Genomic DNA, 22,609 nt, shown 5'->3' with positions numbered 1-22,609 from the left:
CATTTACATTGTCAGCCAAGTCTGTCTTGGTGTAAATTCTTCTGACTAAAGGTCTGCATCAAATATATTAAATCCGTCAAAGATCAGTGTTTTATATTCAGCGCCGGCCACAAAACAAATGGGTGCTACAGGTATGTTGCTAGTTACACTGTTTATTATTGTGAAACACAACCGCCTTTATGTATATGCATGGATCACACACTGGTGCCTTTAATGATTTCCTGTTAGGTATAGTTATTTCTGGACTTTATATTGTTCATGTGTTATCTAAACAACTTCTTCAAAGTGCTGGTCTCCTTTTAGACAGAGTTACAAAGTAGAGCTCTACTCGCAAGTTCATAATGAAGTTCTCCATTTAATGTGACAGCCGAGAACAGTGAGAAGTCGTTTCAGGTCCCATATGAGACCTGAAGAAAGGTCCATATGGGACCTGAAACGTGGTCTTCCCACTGTTCTTGGCTGTCACATTAAATGGAGAACTTCATTATCAACTTGTGAGTAGAGCTCTACTTTGTAATTTGTAACTCTCATACAGTAGATGCACTTTGAAGAAATGGTTTGTGTATGTTGTGTTGACTGCACAAGCAGAATTATCCTCGCCTGAAGCTGTTTCCCGGCACTTTGGAATTGTACTATATTATTGCGGTATCTGCCACCACTTCTTAGGTTAACAATACTTTATGTATCTATACTAACCCAAAGTGACTTATTTTCAAAATAATTGTTATCATTTATTCCTTGAAAAGTCTTGTTAGAACTGGTTTTAAAGAAAACAGCAATGCGTGCCAAACATCCTGCACTATTTTAATTTTGCATAACGACTTTGCATTGGTATTAAAATGTTGAACGTGATTATACAACGCTTCAGTAACAAAATCGCAAAAGTGCGTCCAAGCAGTACTGCAGGAACGTTAATATTGTATCAATAATTTCTGAAGGTTCAGACTACTTGCAACTATTACCAACTACAAATATATGCAGCATACTGCAATATCAGACACTTCTTTGCCGATATTCTACATAGATGTGGTTACTTAAGTATTGGGTGCTTACAACAAAGTTTTGATAGTCATCAGCTTTATCTTATACTTACTTCTATTCCAGCTCACATAATCTGTCCCTTTAGAAAACATTTTGTCCATTGGTCATATGATCCTTATTTAAGAGTTTAAGTAAAAACATTATCTGGTTCTAGAAATTCATAATCCTTTTTTCCAGAAGTGTTTGAAATATAAACATAAAATCTAAGTCCTGTAGAAAAGCGTTGTGGCTACCACTTGAATTGTTAGATCACGTTTATCCACAGACTCCTGCAATATGTTTTCTAGCCTGAACCAAATTTTAACAACTTCATAGAACCTTGCTTTAAGTTACAACGTATAATGGGATACAGCTGCACCGGGGTGCACTTATGATTTTTATGTTTAAATGATATGGTTTTACTGATTATGTGCCATAGATTGATTTAAGAAATGCAATCCAGCCTTAGAAGCCCTTTCACAAAAGAATTTCTTTATGTAATAGATTTCATATTGGATTTTCAGCTCCAAATGCTTCTCTTGTGGTCGTTTCTCCATCACTTTAGTCTACATTGTAATGTTACAGTTGTGGCTTCTTAGAGAGTGATATAAATAATCCTGTTTGATACCCCTGTTTTGAATAAAGGATAAAATGAGCTAGGTGTTTTATAATTCTAGCACTAATCTCCCTCTCTCCCTCTCTCCCTCTCTCCCTCTCTCCCTCTCTCCCTCTCTCCCTCTCTCCCTCTCTCCCTCTCTCCCTCTCTCCCTCTCTCCCTCTCTCCCTCTCTCCCTCTGATTTCGTGTGAAAACAGTATTGTATGTTTATCGCTTATGGGACAAGCACCTACCTACATAGACTTACCAGTGGCGTGCCGGCTGCCACATGTGTTATATATATATATATATATATATATATATATATATATATATATATAAAATAACATTTTAGTCACTGATAAAGAGTCCACTAGTATATCCAAGTCCCTAAAGGGTACTTTAGGTATCAGACATCTTAAGAAAACATTGGAGTTTATGTAGATATTTTATCATAAATAGATACTTTTATTTAAATAAGTCCTCAATCACTGTCTCTGTCTTCTCCCTCTCTGCATCTATCTCTTTTTTTTTTATTTGTCTCACTCTCTATGTTTTCACTTGTCCACGCTAACATATTCCTTCAACTGTTTTGCGCTCTCAGTCTTCCCACTAATGGCTGTATAGGGTGTTAGGTCTAATCACTATGGATCCCTACAAGAATCCTAGTTCCAGCTCCATGTGAACTTTATCTTTACCCCCATCGATCAAGAAATTAATTTCTTAGGGATATAGACTTATTGTGTCTGCAAAATTATAGGTTCAGGTACTGTAGGAGTACACTCTAGTTACATGTACAAAGAAAATATATCATTATTAACTATATTATAAATCCCAGAACCTTTAATACAGTGTTACCGATTACTGCTGTACTCTCTCAAGAGACTGTAGAGCACATAATGAGTATCCGCAGAAGATAATGACAATGTCCTAACTTATTATGGTTTAAAATTATTAGTGATTGGCAATCAAGTAAAAAATGTACATCTTTAATAACAAAGGAGGATCCATGAAGCTCATTTTCCTGGATCTCCCTCTAACATGACAAAGGTTAGGAAATGTCAAAGGTACTGTACAGTATGGGGTTTTTCTTTACTGAATTTGAACACAAAAAACAGGTAAAATAATTTGGATCTGAAAGCACTTTGTTATAAGATGGTACAGCAACATATTGGTCAAAAGGCTCAGATTTAAACATATTTGTTATGATTTGTTTATGTAAGGCAAGTGGTAGTAATTAATTATTTTATATTGTTTTAGAATTGGGTAAACTAAGAAACAATACTTGGTTGATAAAAATAAGCTTTTGGGATCTTTATACCCGCCTCTCCCCACTACTATACGTAAGCCTAGGAACTGCCCACACACATTCACTGGAATCCATGGTGCACCTCAAACATCCTTAGTACACCATGTTTCCTTAAACATATATATCAAGGACACGCTCCTGCCCTACGCATGTCTTTTGAGTATCTTCCTGTTCACCAGCCACTTAGTAAAATTCAAACGAAGCATTCCACCCAGGCCTCCTAAAACTGATTATGTATTCATTCATTTCCATTCACCTTGTAATCATGTGGGAAAAAGACGGCTGAAGAGGATGTCAGAAAGTATTTGCAGTACCCACAAGCCCATTAATATTGTTTGTCGTAAAATATAGAGAGTAAGTTTTGGAAGCCCATTGGCCCAGGACATACTTGAAAACGAGAGGTAACTCAATTTATTACTTCCTGGTAAAACATTTTATAAATAAAATAAATAATGTATTATTATGGCCTGTGAGATGTCTTACTGTTCGTCTGTCATTTTCCAAACCAGACAATTTGCAACCAGATTATGCTAACCAGTTGGTCCACCCAGGTCTCAGTTTACCCAGCTAATACACTATCTGGATTTCTTTAGGTATATCTTCATCCCCACACGTAAGATCCCTTCTACGCTTATCTTTCTAGCTGCTCTATTCTCTGACATTTTGTAACACATATACTGTCCAGTGTATGGTAGTGGCTTAGTAGGTTTCTTCATACTTGAGCATTTCGCTCTGAAAAATGGAAGTGGACTTCTATACTGGACATACTACTCTTTAGACATACAGTATGTCACTCTGGTTCCACACATGTAAGAATATTTTTGTTGTGCCGTGCTTGCTCGCAAAAGCATTGCATTTTCTTTAGCTCCCATTAGCTTCCTTTAGTGACTTGCACAGTAAAATGTGGTTTCTTAAAGCCTTGGAGTTTTGTTGTACAATGTGTTGCCATTGATTCACCGGTGATTTTATCTCTGAACTTACAGTTTTGTTTGGCAGTTTCAAAAATCTTGGCTAGTTTCCCTAGGTCAGTTAGTAGTTATTGGAAGGGCTGGTTTTTATTACAACCTATTTAATGGACTTAAGACAATGGTTTGGATTCACTGTGCGTGGCCCAAGTTTGGCATACTTTAATTTGGACATTAGAAGGAAACTACTGTAACAGAACACCTGATAACAAGCATTCATGGTACACTGGCGACACACTTTATTCGAGCTCGGCTAGTCCCACGAATTCGGGTATACCCGGGTGTATTGAGGTTTGTGACTGTTTTCTGCCCGAGTGCATTGAGTTATTTTCCAAGCAGGGATTGAAGCATTTTATTCCCGCTGGCTGCAATACTGCACAGTATATATATATATACTGCATTACAATTCATGAATTTATGCCATCTGGTAGACACGCGAAGCATTGCAGCCTATTAAATCCTAATCATTATCATTTAACAGATCAGCCGCCCATCAGCCAGGCATGAACCCAGGCTGGGAAGGCAAATGCAACGGGGCTTGTCAGAGGTGAGGAGTGGCACATTCCAGGTATCTGCCAGGTACATACTGGGTATTTGCTCGAATAAAGTGTGTCGGTGCAGTACTTTCATAATACTGTAATTCTGTTATTTCACCTAGGATATCATAATGCAAATTTTAACATTTTGCAAATCAGACAGCTTGTGGTTGATGTTAACATCAAAGCAACCCATTCTAATAGCATATATACCATGTACTGTTTTTACAGCGTGGGAGCCATACCTTACATATATTAATAACAAGTGAAATTCTGAGCCAAGATCCTGCCTCAGTGGATTGCTTATGAGTTTAGCTTCCCCAAGCCAAATGTATCTGGCTGCTATTGCATGGAAGCAAAACACACTGACAGATACATTGGATCAAGATAAAGATTTGACTAGTAGCCGTCAATGCAGTTGTTAGAGAGCCAAATCAGAAATATAGATGCCATATACTGAAGTAGTTACACTAACAATTAGCAGCAAGAAAACACATGAATGCATCTCCAGTCAGCTCACTTAAAATTAAAAGTTATGTCTAAAAATCATATCATTCCCTACGTGTAAATTATCTGTTTTCATTCAGGGTGATTGCATTGATTTTATTGTTTGCTTGTAATGTAAGAAAGTAGTCTTTTTAATTGAATCTTTGATCCGCCAAACGGCAAGATCTTTAAGTGCACCTATTGACAAAACCGACTGATTTCAAATGCCTTGTTGCCAGGCTATAAGTGGGATCAATCTTAAAGGGCAAAAAGCAGTTCATTAGGTGTATAGAAGTGATGGCATTAACTAACTTGTTTCGCCTTTTACATATACGTACAGTCTTTCACAATATGATGTGTGCTATGTGTCACCCAAGTGTTTTGGGTTAACTATAGCATTTCCTATCATTCCTAATCTTTGAAGATTTAACGCCTTATTCTTCTACCTCTATTGATAAAGAAAAGTTTATGTAAGTGCATGTTAAAAGCCATTTGACATTCTGTTAGATGAGGTGAATGAAAAGCTTAGAAGCCATATTAACTAAATGGAGCTATACTCCATAAGACACCTTGCAATGCTGGAAGACACCTTATTGTCCATAAGCTGTGTACTGACCCCTGAAGATGACATAGTGCCATAAGAAACCTTCCAGCGCTAGAAACACCTTACAGCCAATTGACTGCTTGGCAGGGTCGGCTTGTAGTTTTGCGGGGCTTGGTGAAGGGGCTTTTGCTGGGCCTCTTACCTGGTCCAGTGCGGTATCTCCCCCTCAGATGTCGCAGCGTCATGTGACGTCACCTCGCCATGCGGTGTCACGTTGTCATGGCAACGTGACACCACGACGATGGGCGCTGTAGGAGGAAATGCCAATGGACCAGGTAAGAGATACTTACAGAGGCCCGCCGCTCTCCGAAAATCAGTTTAATTATTGTGGTGAAGAGTGCAGGGCTCTGTAAGCATGGGGCTCAGTGCACGGTCATCGATGGAACCGCCATCAAGCCGACCCTGCTTTGTAAATATGGCCCTATATGTCTTGTTTTGTATTGCACAAAACATCACTTAGTAAATATAGGAGGTCAAGTGGTATGTGTATATATATATATATATATATATATAATCAAAAAAATAAATAGATGATACCGTTCTGTGGCTAACGAAATGCTTTTATTTGTGCGAGCTTTCGAGATACACTGATCTCTTCTTCCGGCGATGTTACAATGAATGAAGCAAAAGGTAAACTTAAAAACAGTGTCTCTTGGAATGTTATCTGTGCTGGTCCTTCCCCCGGTGTGGATGTGTTTTATGGCTGGAGGTGTTAAATGGTTACTGAAAGCAAGTGAAGAAAGAGTGTGTATGTGTATCAGTGTGAATAAAAATGAATGGAGAGCCCACAGTATATACAGTGCTTTACACATCCACACCGGGGGAAGGAACAGCACAGATAACATTCCAAGAGACACTGTTTTTAAGTTTACCTTTTGCTTCATTCATTGTAACATCGCCGGAAGAAGAGATCAGTGTACCTCGAAAGCTCGCACAAATAAAAGCATTTTGTTAGCCACAGAACGGTATCATCTATTTATTTTTTTTATTATTGAAGCTCGGCTAACACGGTACTGATACCTCTACATGTATATATATATATATATATATATATATATATATATATATATGTATACAAATCATGGATATCTGGCACTCCTGTAGTGATATAATGATCTGGTGCTTATGTCATAAAAAATAATAAAGCATACATTACCAGCAAAGGTAAGGAGATAACAGCACCTTATGTGCTGTTGTCTCCTTACCTTTGCTGGTAATGTATGCTTTATATATATATTATTATATATATAATAAATGGAAATATTACTGTATGCTCATTTGCATGTCTTAGACAGGTCTGCAACCCTGCCTTTCACCATTATCACCCAGCACACACCAAATGCAAATTAGCACACAGTGCCACCTTTTGCTTCAAAACCATTTAACATGGTCCCCTATAAGCTTAAGCTTGCTGAATTTCACAGCTTTGAGCACAGCCTGGGTTAAGATGCATAGCCAGTAAACCCACTCACAGACAGCTGTTTCGACCTTGATGGGTCTCATCAGTGTGGGGTTGGTTATACTGGCTTTGCAAAATGAAGCAGGGATATATATATATATTATTTTGACAACCATTTGGAGTGCTGCCTCTGATATTCGTCTCTACACGGTATCGTATTGCCTAGTTGTTCTATACAGGATTTGCACCCACCATATTGATTTCCCAGACGGAGTGCCTATTGTTCTTTATTTTTTGCTATATATATATAGATATATAGACAGATAGATAGATGCAGCCATGCCACCTGTGGCTACTAACCTGCCCTTGTACTGGCAGTAAGCCCTGGTAAGAACAGGCCAGTTAAAATGGTTTTTCTCCACTCCATGGTGTTGCATTTGAGTGACAGTGGGAGGCGGTGACCTCGGACCTGAGCATGTCCAATCATGGTATGGACCTGGTGCCCTCCTCCTGGCTGTACTTAAAGGCAGTACCACACCAAATTCAAGAGTGCTCCTCTCCCCACTGAGAGAAGCAAGGTCGCACACAGGGAGCCTGAGATTGGGGCCTTCCCTAGCCTCAGAGTGAGTGTGAGCCTATACCCTGACTTCTGATAGGGGAGTCGGGAAGAGCTAGGACAGCTGCAGGGGCCCTGACCTGTAGTGTTTGTCCAGGGACATCATCCAGTGGATAGCTGACCTGAGAAGCTTTGATTGAACAGACCACTGCTGTGTTGTGGTGGTATCAATAAAGACCGTTCCTGTTTGCATATACCTCCTGCCTGGTGTGTGATCTTTCTGGGAGGAAAGGGAATAATTCTACCATGGGCGATCGCCTCCATTCATCTTGGAGCCTACGGCAGATGGAGGCACTGCACAGCTAGAGAACCATGTGGGTAATGTACCCCAGAAACCTGATCCTGTGTCCCCACTACCATCGGCGGACAGCTCAGCCCTCCTGTTACCAGCATCTATCATACACCACATGACTAGTAATGGCCAAATTTCTCACCGGGTGGGGGAAAAAACGTGTATATTTATTGTGATACCATCACTGTCCTCTAGGGGCTGGAACAGTGAAGTAAATGTGCTTTCCAGTCCAAGGAGCGATAATTCCTCAAAGAGAAACCAGCAGCAGCTGCTAACTAATGGAGTTAACCTGCCTGTCTGAATGAACTGAATGAGGAAGTGCTTTAAAAGACACAGGAAGCCGCAAGACTGAGGGACAGTTTTCCCCAGAGAAGGGGGGAGATAGAAGTGCTCCCCAGCTGCAGAAGCTGTTTACAGAGGATCTACAGAGGAGTTTCTCTGGGCTCAAGTGGGGCTGAGTTCCTCTAGGAAGAAAGGAGGAGAGACCGTGCTGAAGCAGGGACGTCTGCTCCAAAGTACTGACAGATAAGCAAAAACACTTTATTGTTGTATGTAGAGACTGTGTTACATGGTTGCATATGCCAGGGCATGTTTTGGCTTGGGAACCAGCTTAGCTGGCCATGCAGTTAGTGAGGGAGAAAGCTATGGTGTAGTTAGCTTTCCCTAAAGGGAATAGAATTTATTTTTATGTGTTGTTTTGATTTCAAGGGGCGGTGGGCCTGTATATGATTTAATCCCTGTAAATAAAACCCCTGCAGTTAAACTTTATACAGTGTTTCCGGCCTTAAATTGGGACAAAAGAGACTGCAATGTGGTCTGTGATCAATATATATATATATATATATATATATATATATATATATATATATATATATATATATATATATATACACATACATACATACATAATATATACATGTGTGTGTGTATAGTAAAATTGTCAACCCCAAAAGAGCAAACAAAGAACAGCACCCAGTCATAATATGCAAAGAAAAACCTGTATTAAGATGGTACACAAGCATTTAGTCCAACGTTTCGGTCCAGAAAGGACCTTCCTCAGGGGAGTGCTGGAGAACAATGACTGTGAAATACATTTATACCCCAAACCCACACCCAGTGTGATCAATCAGAGGCAGCTGATTGATTGTAAAACTAATCACATGACCGCTCTAGGCATCATCACTGCCGCTCGGCGGCCGACATCAGAACAGCTGTATGCACTATTGACAAAGCAGCAAGCTGTGCGCATGCGTCTAAAGGAGCAGGCCGATCTCATGTCAAGAGAGTAAAGCGTCCACCGTTGCTCAGGTAACGCGATCTGAGCTTCACGTCACCATAGTAATCAGAGCAGGAAAAGTCGTGCATGCACAGGACTGAATCACAGTCCGTCTGAGGCCCTGCCACAGCGCCAGCAGCTGTGACGCCAGAGCGATACTGGTGAAGAATCTGCAATAACAAAAGTGGGGGTCAACCGTTAGGGAGATAAAAGCAAATTTCAACAGCGTTGTGGGCTGTACCGACTTTTCATGATAGACAGACACACACATTATATATATATATATATATATATATATATATATATATATATATATATATATAATATATAATATATAATATGTGTGTGTGTCTATATTCTCAAATGCCTATATAGACACATACATATATACATACATATATATATATATATATATATATATATATATATATATATATATATATATACATATATATATATATATATATATATATACATATATATATATATATATATATATATATATATATATATATATATTTATATATATGTATTGTGACAAACGCCCCTCTTTTGTAGTGCTGACGTCTGTCTGGGTTCTTCCCGACACAGTCTTCTAGGGTTAATTATACAACAAACAGGTTCATGCAAAGTATTATGCTGCTTAACTCAGGCTTCTGCCTGCTTTATTTTCATCCAAGTAAGGTACTGCAGCTTTAACATGTGTAGGTTAGAGGTACTCAGATACTTTCATTCAGCAGTTCCCACATTTCAGTGTTACAATATTTCCCACACTGTTATTTCAAGAAATAAAACCAAAATCATATAAGCAAATCCTATCCCTTTCAGGGATCGATCTACACATCAGAATCAGTCTCTCTAACAGCTGCTGGCCAACTAAACTGGTTCCCCAGCTTAAAACAATGCTCTCTCATTTAGGGACACAAGATACAGCACAGTCTTTTAGCAACAGCAGTAACCATTTGTTTTTGTCTTATCTGTTCGTGGTGTCCAGGCAAATCCTCTGGTACTGTCATACGTGGAGAGGCCGTCAACCTCGATACTGGATGCAGGAGAGTAGCGACACCCCCAGCCCCCAGGCTCCAAGGAGAGAGAGTGAAATGCAAAACCTCTCTGCTCTAAATACCTGTGCATGTGATTAGAAGAGCAGGTGAGGGAGAACTAGAGCCATTGTAATCTGTGGTCTGGATTTTCCATCCAGCTGCCTGAGTTAATGGGAAGCTGTGGAACGGATCATTTGTAACTATTCCTGCACTTTCTGCTCTAAAATGGGGCAGAAAGCTGCCTAACATCTTTGGACTATGTCACAGTATATATACACACATATCTCTAGCCATAATATATCCATTGCTGCAGTGGGAGCACTGTATGCTAGGTGATAATGGTTGAAAGGCAGAGGTGCAGACCTGTCTAAGGCTGCTGTCCCACTAACTGCTACAGTGCACGCCTCGGCGTGCGCTGTGCGATCAAGTCCCGCCCCCCCCAGTATCTCCGGTCCCAGTTCCTATCTTGTCACGCATCTTTCCCCAGCGGTGCGCGACATGTTTTCAGGCAGGCAGGGGAATTTGAGTTTAGTGTTTGCGACGGAGGCATGGCCACGCCCCCGCCGGCGGTTCAGCCAATGAGGACGAACCAGCCGTGGGATGTCATGGCCACGCCCCCGCAAACCCACCGCCACGCCCCCTCCCATCACAAACCTTCCCTCAGACCGCAGATCGCGGTGCAGCGTTGTGCACACGCCGCCCCCTCGCCGGGCACGGTGAAGACTGGGGACTCACCCTAAGACATGTGAATGTGCTCACAAGTGATATTCTGTATTATATATATATATATATATATATATATATATATATATATATATATATATATATATATATATATATATACACACATGTTTTTCAGTTGCACATGTATTCACATGTATGCATAGCCAAGTATATTTAAAAAAAAAACAAAAACACATTTATACTGTGGACATTTGCATAATATAAGATAAGATAATATAAGATAATCAGAAGGTAATTTTTAGTTTATTTTTTCCCTTGTGTTAAACCTTTCCTATTAGTACGTTATTTTCCTTCAAAATAATCCTACAAATATTCTCCTTTGTAAAATAAGTATAACCCTTTACTGCCAAGAGGTGTATTGTAGGGTCATTTGGCAGTGTAGGGGTTACATTCCTCACATGCTCAGAATATTCATATTTGTTCATGAATCATTTTCATTATGTGAAATGTGTTGACTCCCATCCCATATTTATCTTATCACTGGGTATGTGTCAGTTTGAAGAAGAACAGAAATAAATAATTCTAGGCAATTATTATAAAAACAACAGTAAATGGATTTTCCGCGATGTCTTGGATCGAAAAGTATGCAGTATGACTGAATAGAAACGCACTAATATTCTCCAAATGTATTTTGAAAACAAGTTATTTCTAAATATTAATACTAGTGTTTTTGTAACCTTTTCCTCATGCATCGATGTAACCACATGGTTGGTCGTGCTGCCCTCATGAAATCCGCCATGGGCACGTTTCTAATCCCGTGTGTTCGCGGAGTCCCAGTAAATCCCAATCAGGATTAACACGGGGGGCGCCCCTGCTTCTGAATGTGACTCCCGCTGCGTGAATCCTATCAGGTGGCACCTCTCTGTCAGAGACGCGCAGTTAGAGTGGGACAGAATCAGACACTCTACCTGCGCGTCTCTAACAGGCGATCGCACGGCTTTTATTTTATTTTAATAACACAGTATTGTCGCAGGGGGTCTCCGGAGCTGAACCGCATTAATTTCAGCCCCAAGGCCCCCCTGCTTCCCGAGTTATAGGCCCGGGTCTGGGGTGCCGGTAGGGCAGGGACAAGACCCGCCCCTCAATTGGGCCGGTCCCGCTACCTACATTGCCCGTCGTGTTGTGCGAACAGATTTCTCTGAAGACAGGAAATCTGTGTTCACAAATTGCGACGGACCACTAACCACGCCCCCCGGCAGTTCAGCCAATGAGGGTGAACCTGCTGGTGACGTCATGGCCTCGCCCCCATCACACCCCCACCCCCTCTTTCCTTCCCCCTGCATCTCACCACAGACAGGGGATCTCAGCTGCACACGCCGCCAGCCTGCAGGCGCGCGTGCAGCGACGACACTGGGGCCTCAGCCTTACTTAGGTGTGCTATGCTGTAATGCACCTTACAGCTAATTTAAGTGAGTAAGGCCTTTTGTTCTGTAGTTGCTGCTTACTCGGGTATGGTTTGTATTGTTAAGTGGCTCTTTTTAGTCCATTTCTACATTTCTGCTTCTGGCAACCACCTTTAAATGTATTTAAAAAAAAAATATGTATTGAAAACATGCCGAGTTATAATATAAGTAACACATCCAGGTACTTAACTGGCTTCCAAAGACTCCTGCATCAGAAATAAAGATTTGTACTGTAACCCACAATGTAAAACCACTTATTCAAACATGGTTACAACTAGATTTCAATGCAATAACTCATGACAGAAACTTAGTGAATAGGAGGTAAAATAAAGGTGAACAGGGAAAATAATGTAGAAGACCACCCAGTGTGAACACAGGCAGTTTTGAAGCTTAAGTTCCCCAATCAATCTTTTCAATCAAAAAGTAATATTAGTCCTGGTCACACATTAAGTTATACAGGTCTGGCTTTAAACATAGTCATGGGTGATTCAAAAGAAATACTAGTTAGCTTGAACCAATGCTATTATTAATTCTAGTAATCTACTGGACAATATAGTGTGCGTAACATACTGTATGTATTTGATTTGTGTGATTCTTGCTCTGTCACTGACAGATTCTAAGTTCTCATATTCTGTTTTTTAATGCTGACTTTGCTAACTCCCATTGGATTGTTACTGGGAGCATGACCAGTATTTCACAATAGATAACCAAAATCTCAAATGCACATCCTATGTGACTGTTGCAGGGTACATGCAACTACACGTGGGTTTCTTGACAAGGCTGTTTTATTTAGCCTTAAAAGATATACAGCACACAAAACAAAAATAGCTTTCCATCAGCAAAAACGAAAATGGCTTTTTCTTCAGCAAACCAAACAAAACAGTTTCTCTTTAGCAGACAGTTTATATATAAGGCAGCTACCCTTTTTCTATGCAGGGGACAGACAGTTCACAATACAACTACTTGGCTACTCAGACCTTGTTTTCAGCTGGGATCCAACTAATTGTCCTGAGGTTCCCAGCTGAAGTTAACCTAGTCAGTGCTGCACTGCAGACTAGACATAGGTTTTCCAGGCATATAACTGGTGGCTTTTATTTACCCTGTCACATTCCTCCCCTGTTAGTGTGTGACTGGGGCTACGCACGGCTGAAGCCCGACCATCCACCCCTTCTCTAGAAAAGATGTCAGCATTTGCGTTCTCTTTTCCCTGCCTATGCTGAATCTCAAATGAGAAGGGTTGGAGGGCCATATACCACCTTGTCAATCTAGCATTGGAATCCTTCATGCTATTTAACCACTTCAGTGGAGCATGATCCGTCACCAAAGTAAAATGGACTCCTGCCAGGTAATGCCTCAAAGCCTTGATTGCCCACTTTACTGCGAGGCACTCTTTCTCAATCACTGAGTAGTTTTTTTCCCTTGGGAACAATTTCCTACTCAGGAAAAGGATAGGATGTTCAACTCCCTCAAACTGTTGTGACAACACTGCCCCTAGCCCTATCTCTGTTGCATCTGTTTGCACTATAAAAGGGCTGTTGAAGTCTGGGCTTCTAAGGATGGGACCCTCTGATAGACACCTTTTTATGTCCTCAAAGGCTCTCTGACAATCCCTTGACCACACCACTTGTGTAGAGGCACACTTTTTTGTGAGGTCCGTTAAAGGGGCTGCCACTTCCGAATAGTTGGGGATGAACCGCTGGTAGTACCCTGCTAAACCCAGTAGAGTTTGGGGGGTCGGAACTTCTTTCAGGGCAGCTACCTTGTCGGCTAATGGCCTTACTTTTCCACCTCCCACTGCATACCCTAAATATTTGGTTTCCGCTTTACCCAAGGCACATTTCTTAGGGTTCGCTGTGAACCCTGCCTCTCTTAGAGATTTGAGGACCGCTTTCAGCCTATTTAGATGGGCCCGCCAGTGTTTACTATAAATGACAATGTCATCTAGGTAGGCTGTGGCATAAGTCCTATGGGGCCTCAGTACCTTATCCATGAGTCTCTGAAATGTGGCTGGGGCTCCATGCAGTCCAAATGGCATTGTCACAAACTGGTATAAACCCATGGGAGTGGCAAAGGCTGTTTTGCATTTGGACTTTTCCTCTAAGGGTATTTGCCAGTATCCTTTTGTCAAGTCCAACGTGAATATATACTCCGCGTTACCAAGGGCGTCAATTAATTCGTCCACCCTTGGCATCGGATATGCGTCAAACTTGGATACCGCATTGACCTTTTGGAGGTCCACACAAAATCTTACCTTCCCATCGGGTTTAGGGACCATAATTAGTGGACTACACCACTCACTGCATGATTCCTCAATCACTCCTAAGTGTAACATTTCTTGTACCTGCATCAGTTTAGCCATGAAATTTGTACCTTGGTCTGTCAACAAAACCTGGGGAAGTCCAACCCGTGAGAACAGTTCCAACAACTTGTTGGCTACTTGCTTCGCCGTTGCTGTTCTCAGGGGGAACGCCTCAGGATACCTTGTTGCATAGTCCACTATTACAAGGATAAGCCTGTGTCCTTTCGCAGAAGGTTCTAGAGGTCCTACCAAGTCTACCCCAATCCTCTCAAAGGGAACTGACACCAAGGGTAGAGGAACCAAAGGGGTTGGTTTTTGTCCTTTTGGACTAGTTAGCTGGCACTCCGGACAAGCTGCACATAGCTTAGCAATATCACTATGCATCCCTGGCCAATAGAATCGGGATGAAATACGGTCCAATGTTTTATCCCTGCCCAGGTGACCACCCCAAGGGACAGTATGGGCTAGAGTGAACACAGATTTAACAAACGCCTTGGGAACAAATATCTGTCTGGTGACCTCCCCTGTTTGTGTCTGCCTATTCACCCTATATAGGATATCCTTTGATAGCTCAAAATGGGGGAATACTATCACCCCCTGTGCATCTAAAATCTGTTCATCAATTTTCACCACCTTGTCATACTGTCTAGCAAGGACTAGGTCTTCCCTTTGCTTCTGGCAAAAGTCAGGGAGGTACAGGTCTGGTAAATCTCCAGGGCCCATATCCCCCTCCCTTTGGCCATCCCCAGCCATCACTTGTGACCTCTGACTACTAGTATGGTCACCTTGAGACCCAGATTTCTGCAACCAGTCCTGTTTGTCCAAGCGTCTTTGCTTCCGAGTCTTTTGAACCCAGTGTCTACTGGGAAAAAGGTCTGCCGAGAAGGGGAATAAGGCCACCGGTATGTGGACAGTCCACATACCGGTGGCCTTGTTCTCCGCAGGCGGAACATGGAGAGGGTTCCCTCGCAGGAGGGGGCTGTGGATAGCGCTTCGCTGGACCGGTTACTGGAGACCAGGCATCTGGTGGGTCCTGTGGGCGACGTCCTCGGAAGTTCCTCTCACTTTGCGACAAGCCGACATCCGGAAGGAGATGAGGGTATCTGTGGGGACCAGCATTTGGACTCCGTCCTTGCTGGAACGACTGCTCCTTCCGTCGGACTTGGCGGTTCCGTGACGGGCCGTAGGTTCCCCATTGATCCAACCTCCCTCTTTGGGCGTCCGCAAGTGCCGGTGGAGTCGGGTCCAGGACACTCGCCTGCTGCTCAGCCCCAAGGAAGTTCTCCACGAGTCGGACCGCCAAAGCTAGGGTTTCACGAGCGTGGCATTTTACCCACGAGTGTGCGGAAGGGGGTATTATTTGTAGAAATTGTTCCAAACCCACCTGCTCAAGAATTGCCTCCTTAGTGCACTCCTCGGGTTGTATCCAGCGCGTACATAAGTCCAATAATCGCTGAGCGAGGACCCGGGGTCTCATCTAAGCGGTGTACTTCATGTTCCGTAACTGCTGCCGGTAGGTCTCTGGGGTCAGACCTAAGCGATCCAGTATGGCGGCTTTTACTTGTCGGTAGTCCATTGCCTGATCTGCTGGGAGACCCTGATATGAGGCCTGGGCTTCTTCTATGAGGAGTGGGGCCAAAGCAGTTGCCCAGCGATCTGTAGCACAGCCCTGAGCTTCGGCAACTCTTTCAAAAGTCAGTAAAAAAGCCTCTGGATCCTCGTTCGGAGCCATTTTCCTCAGAAGTATAGGGGGTCTGCTTGCTAGTTCTGCACTGGCAGACCCTTGGAATTGGGTCAGCAGTTTGGCAATCCATTCATCCTGTGCTGCTTGTAGTCTTTCATCTCTCTCCGCTTGCAGCCGGGCCTGCTCCTGCATTAACTGTCCCTGCTGTCTGGTTTTCTCACACAGAAACTCTTTCAACATTTCTTCCATTCTTGTGTGTGTGTGTGTGTGTGTGGCCCTTTAACTGCAGGAGCCTTTTGAAAAAAACCATCCCAAATCTGACACCATATGTTGCAGGGTACATGCAACTACACACGTGGGTTTCTTGACAAGGCTGTTTTATTTAGCCTTAAAAGATATACAGCACACAAAACAAAAATAGCTTTCCATCAGCAAAAACGAAAATGGCTTTTTCTTCAGCAAACCAAACAAAACAGTTTCTCTTTAGCAGACAGTTTATATATAAGGCAGCTACCCTTTTTCTATGCAGGGGACAGACAGTTCACAATACAACTACTTGGCTACTCTGACCTTGTTTTCAGGAATCTCTTTACTTCTTACTCCTCTCTCATCAACAGCCAAGATCCATGTGTCTACAGCCTGGGTTTTAACACACCTTGATTAGGCAGCTGGGATCCAACTAATTGTCCTGAGGTTCCCAGCTGAAGTTAACCTAGTCAGTGCTGCACTGCAGACTTGACATAGGTTTTCCAAGCATATAACTGGTGGCTTTTATTTACCCTGTCACAGTGACGAATTATTAAATACATACGCAATTCATTATTAATGTACCTTTATTAATGTACCTTAATAATAAATTGGGATTCTTTAGTTAGATTTTTTAGCCAAATTATATTAGGTCTGTACCAATTTTTGCTACTACTCACTTCTGGTACAGCGCCTCTTCCAGGTCCCCACGACAGCAGGGAGGAGTCTCTGAAAGAGAACCTCTTGGTGCAGCTTCTCCCTGAATGACTCCACTCTCAGGCAAGAAGGTTCTTTCAAATTGGACATTCTTTATTGTCATCTTTAGTGGCAGACTGCCTATCATTGCGGCCATTCTCTAGCCGCTCATCATAAAGGTTGCCCACCTCAAGGAAGTCCCTGGACACCACTCCTAGTCAAGGCCCTAGAAGCTGTCCTTGCTCTTCCCTTACTCTCTAATAGAGTAAGGGGAATAGTCTGCCCACCTCTCCCCTAGGGGAGGGCCACAATCCTTGCCAGAGCCCTGGCAATGTGTTGGGTCAGACAGTCTCATTCAAGTGGGATGAGACACTCACACACACTAAATTCAGGCAGTGTTGCATACTATATAGCTCCAGTAGGCACCACCCCTGTGTCACTGTAATTGGACACAGAGCATGATGTCACTTCCTTCACTACACAATACACATCACAGGGGATGAGGGCAAACCTCATGATTATTCCTGGCAAACCTGCCCTTTTAACAGGGATTATTGCACAGGAGGAGAGAGGCATGTAACCCCGAAATTACACAGGGATACATTATTCTGTGTAAAGTGTGTATTTGTACCTTTACAGTTTCAGACCATAAGAGAACAGTAGACTGAAACAATTTGTCCAGGTGTTCTGGAAATTCGCCAAGTTACATTAATAAAAATAAGACAATTCAGTAATAATTACAAAATTATATGAAAGTTGAGTAGCATTTGTGATGTTAAATAGTTCACAGTTGCAGCATCAATATTATATACATTTTTTTTGTATATTACTATATTTATATTTTAGCATGGATGTTTTAATGTTTAACATGGAAGCTACTCTATAACACACTTCTATGCTTTTACATCATTAACTACCCATATCATTTAATTTAATGCTAGAAGGATTTTCTCCTATTTTTCTTTCTTTTAAATTTCCTTACCGTTAATTGAAGCAAACGTGACCTCGAAGGCCCTAGGCTACTGCATTCTCTTTAGCATAAATGTTGGCATGGACGGATAGTTGGAAATATAAGCTTGCATACAGTATATACGCTTAAAATCCTCTATTACTGTGATAAGTTCATGTTAGTGCAGGGAGAAAGGTGGACTAGCTGCTGTCCTGTTTTTTAGGGTGAGTATGTAGTAATGTTGTACAGATAATAGTTTTTGAAGTTCAACGTCTATGTTCAGATTTAGTACATACTGTAATCTTTGTCGCATTGGAGGATTGCAGTTTTTCTCCTGATTTATATGCAACAACAATTTGAGTGGAAGACTTTCTAGGCTGCTATTCAGAATGCCAGGAAGCTCAGCTTTGTATAGCACTGCAAACACTGCTACTGTAGCTATATGAAAATATTGTTAAGCATACATGTTGTTATACAATATGTCCTAAAGTACGGGATTTCTTTGTTGTATTTGCCAATGTGTTGGATGTATGTATAGAGAAAATGGGTTCAAATCAATGAATCAATCAAGGATAAATGAAACAAAAACTTGCTGGAAAGTAGAACATTTGAACTTATTACAGCATGTATACTTTGTCATGCAAAGCATGAAACACATGAGTAATGAATGTACAAATGATGCCCTGAGGATCAAATATACCTGGAAAGGTATCACTGTGCAGTAATCGTGCAACCTTTGCATTTCTAAGACTTAGCATGTATAAAACGAGGCCCACAACAAACACGTGTGGGAGCACTGAGAACAGTTATGTGTTTCTGGATGTGCACAGGCGAAACATACTAAAAGCTGTCAGTCGTTTATGCTGAGAAGGCAATTTATGGCAGCTGAGATTGATTTAAATGGACTGGAATGTTTGCTCTGCAAACTCAATGGAGTTCAGTTGACATTTTTACAGATTAACCTTTTGATGTCACAGGTGGATCAGGGGTTCGAAACATTTTTTTGGAGCTTGGACTATTTGGTTTCGACATGAGTTGTTTTCTTTAACATACAGTTCTAGTTACATTATTTAGCGCTAGAGCTGCCAAGCCAATATGATTCCAACGGGAATTTTGTAAGCCTTTGTTGATGCTTTTAACTTGGAGCACTGTTCCAGTCATACATTCTTTTTCACATATCCAAACCAAAACCCTAATAGTGTTTATTTGATATCATCAATATGTGCTGTTAAAAGCATATTATAGTATTCTTCTGTCAACCACTTCCATCCTAGAAATGCAAACCGTTTAATAAAGCTAGTGGTAAACGTGAGCAGACAAGAGGAATCGACATTTAGCAACATGTCAGAAACACAAAGTTGTGTTAAAGCACCTTTATGCATTGTTCAAATAAATGCCGATTTTTCATTCATTTAAAAAAAAAAAAATGCTGATGAGTGTGTGTGAATGTCTGCCATATCTCAAGCACTTGGCTATATATTTAGGTTCTGCACATAATGTCCTTGCTAAAAGATTAAAGGGGCATTTTCATGACGTGAAATACTAATGCTCCACTTCCCTCCGCCTGGATTCTGGCATTGTTTAAATTATTTAAAAGGTTTGCATAAAAGATGATAGCAAAAATAAGATTTCTTGTGAATCAGAGCCCCCTTTTTACTGCCCATGGCCATAAACATTTGCTAAGTCTATTGTTTGATACAGATGTAGCTCAATTAAGTCTTCTGAGGACTAGAGATAGGTGAACTTGTCTGAAGTGGATGTGTACACCAACATCTGTCTGTGGATTGGTTATTAAAAAATTGAGGAGGAAGGCGTTGCTCAAATTTAGTAGTGTCTCCTTGTTGTACAGTATATATCCACTCAAAACTGCCTGCTAAATTACTTGGGGAGAGATGCCATTGTTGTAAAAGGAGCACACATGAGGTACCCTGGGAGATATGCTAATGCCTATGCAAACTATATTTTAATGAGCCACATCCCTGACTTGCGAAAAGGATTTCCATAAGAGACTTATTGAGTTGACAATCCTAAGGCACCTACTGTCTGGAAAGGTGTATTGGTGTTAAATCCAACAGGACTTGAACCCACCAATCGCGCATGTGTGTGCAGCAAGTGGCGATTGCACATGCGCGGACAGCAACATGATGTCACACGGCATTGCAATTGCAACGGGATGACGTGGCGCTGGAGAATGAGAGCAGCACCAAGTAAGCGCCTATGGGTGGCATATTTTAAATGTGACACGCAAGTAAAAACAAGGTGAAGCACAGCAAATGAAGCAGATGGAGAGAGAAATTAATATAACATGACCTGGTGAATTGAGTTAGTACTTCTAATCTTATAAAGGATAAAGATAGTGAGCCATATTTACTAAGCAGTGTTTTGCCGCACCTTCAATGCTGGAACACATTACAGCCTATACAAATACATGGACTGTAAGGTGTCTTCCCACACCAGAAGGTGTCTCATGGAAGACGACTGCAAATGAGATATGTTTCTCTATTCAAGAAGAGCGTGAAGTCTTTTCTACAGGTTTGTTAGAGCTGCTGCCTTCTAAAGCAGTGGTGTAGTGTTCTAGTCCTTTGGGTCTGACACCAATACACCATTCCAGTCACTATATGCATTAGGCTTTTCAACTCAATATAGCTCTTATGAAAAACCTTTTAGGAAGTTTCGGATGTGACTCATTTAAATATACTTTGCATATCTCCCTGGTTACTTAAGGTGTGCTCCTTTTACAGCACATGCATCTCTCCCTAAGCTATTTGGAGGGAGGTTTGAGGGGATATATACACATACACATACACATACACATACACATACACATACACATACACATACACATACACATACACATACACATACACATACACATACACATACACATACACATACACATACACATACACATACACATACACATACACATATATATATTACATAATTTGCATATAATTTGCATATATATACATATATATGCAAATTCTTGTTCTGCATGCTGTGACCTTGGTGGTGCAGGTCTGACTTTAAGAGATTTAAATTTTCTGCAGTTTGCTACCAAGGCTGAAAACAATCATAAGGAGACTTAGGGGATAATTCTATATGCTGCCGAAGTGGTCGCTCATGCTGTTTTTGTCAGAAAATTGTCATAGAAATTTATGGGGATGTTTTGCAAAAACCACTGGAATTACTGCTTCAGCATATACTGTTTAAGGGCCTATTCAGGTAGCTTCGATAAGTGTCTTAACCCGTGTTAAGTGCACTTTCCAAGTGATATTGCATGTGTAGCTATTTAGAAAGTTTTGATAACATGGTAATATCGCTTGGAAAGTGTTTGTTTAAGGAGAGTTAGCACTCTGACTCAGACAAGCTGTGTGGTAGGTAGCTCCAAAAATATCCAAACACACATTATTTGCCAGAAACTGCTATTCAGGTAGCTTCGATATGCACATCGCTGCTTAAACTTGCATATTCAGATCTCGGCACCGAAAGGGTGCTGAGATTAGAATTGCGATGTACATAGGAAGGAACATTTTTTATTTTTGCTACATAGGATTGAAGCTAGGGGGTCTCCAGCGCTAACTCGCATTCATTCCATCTCCAGAACCCCCTGCTTCAATCCTATGTAATAAAAAATACATCTACAGCCCAGCTTCATTATCTTAGTGGCTAACTGCTAAGGTAATAAACGGGTTAAATAGCAGTACCCAGTTTGTTGGTGGTAGAGGGGTTGGGTGAAGCTTGTAGTTGCCCCAGGGTGGGTGGTTAGGCCCACTGAGAGGGACGTGGGAGGAGTTAATTCTTTCATTACCTTAGTGGTTACTACCCTCCCACTATCCACCTGGGAGGTCTAAATGCCCACCTTCATATTTGCCCCAGGATGGATGTTTAGGTCGCTAAAGCAGGATGGATGGTTAGGCCGTTAGGTTACAACCGCTAAGGTAATGAAGGGGTTAACCCCCACTGCATGGCCTAATCACCCTCCCCGGGTGAACTACATCCTTCACCCAACCCCTCTACCACTAACACCACACATGAATGGGCAAAAGTGCTATTAGCCAAAGATTGCTAATAGCACTTTTGCCCATTCAAATAATCAATACAGTGCAATGCAATAAAATTACTCTAAAAAACACATTATTATATAAAAAAAATACTCTAGCCATTTAATCCATTGATGGTCAGAGATAGAAGCATTGGCAAGCAATGGCCACCCTACAATACCACCACCCCAACACACACTGTAATGGACAAAAGGCCTATTATCCAGATCTGGATAATAGTGAATTTGCCCATTAAAAATAAAACATTAGCCAGCCAACAAATAGTAAATAAAAGTTGTACTTACCCCTACCAGGATGAAGGCCAGCTCAATCCTCATCCTCGTCCTCCACATCTTCCATGCGCAGCAACAGTAAAATAAAAAATTGAACTAGTGGACAGTAA

At 41.4% G+C, this 22,609-nt stretch overlaps 1 protein-coding gene across 5 annotated transcripts in view; it reads left to right on the top strand.

Moving 5' to 3' along the window:
- Positions 1-22,609, top strand: part of LIX1 (limb and CNS expressed 1) — a 192,501-nt gene that overhangs the window by 8,206 nt on the left and 161,686 nt on the right. Inside the window, exon 1 of one of the 5 annotated variants that reach the window (XM_075593396.1) lies at positions 8,165-8,338. The exons of the other annotated variants lie outside the window; for them this stretch is intronic. Coding sequence (XP_075449511.1) covers position 8,338 — 1 coding nt within the window. The 5' untranslated portion in view covers positions 8,165-8,337. Of the gene's footprint in view, positions 1-8,164; positions 8,339-22,609 lie in introns of those variants that run through there. 5 annotated transcript variants of the gene reach the window in all.

This window comes from Ascaphus truei, chromosome 1 (assembly GCF_040206685.1).
Source record: "Ascaphus truei isolate aAscTru1 chromosome 1, aAscTru1.hap1, whole genome shotgun sequence".
NCBI classification, from domain to species: Eukaryota; Metazoa; Chordata; class Amphibia; order Anura; family Ascaphidae; genus Ascaphus; species Ascaphus truei.
This window is presented reverse-complemented; position numbering and strand designations above follow the sequence as displayed.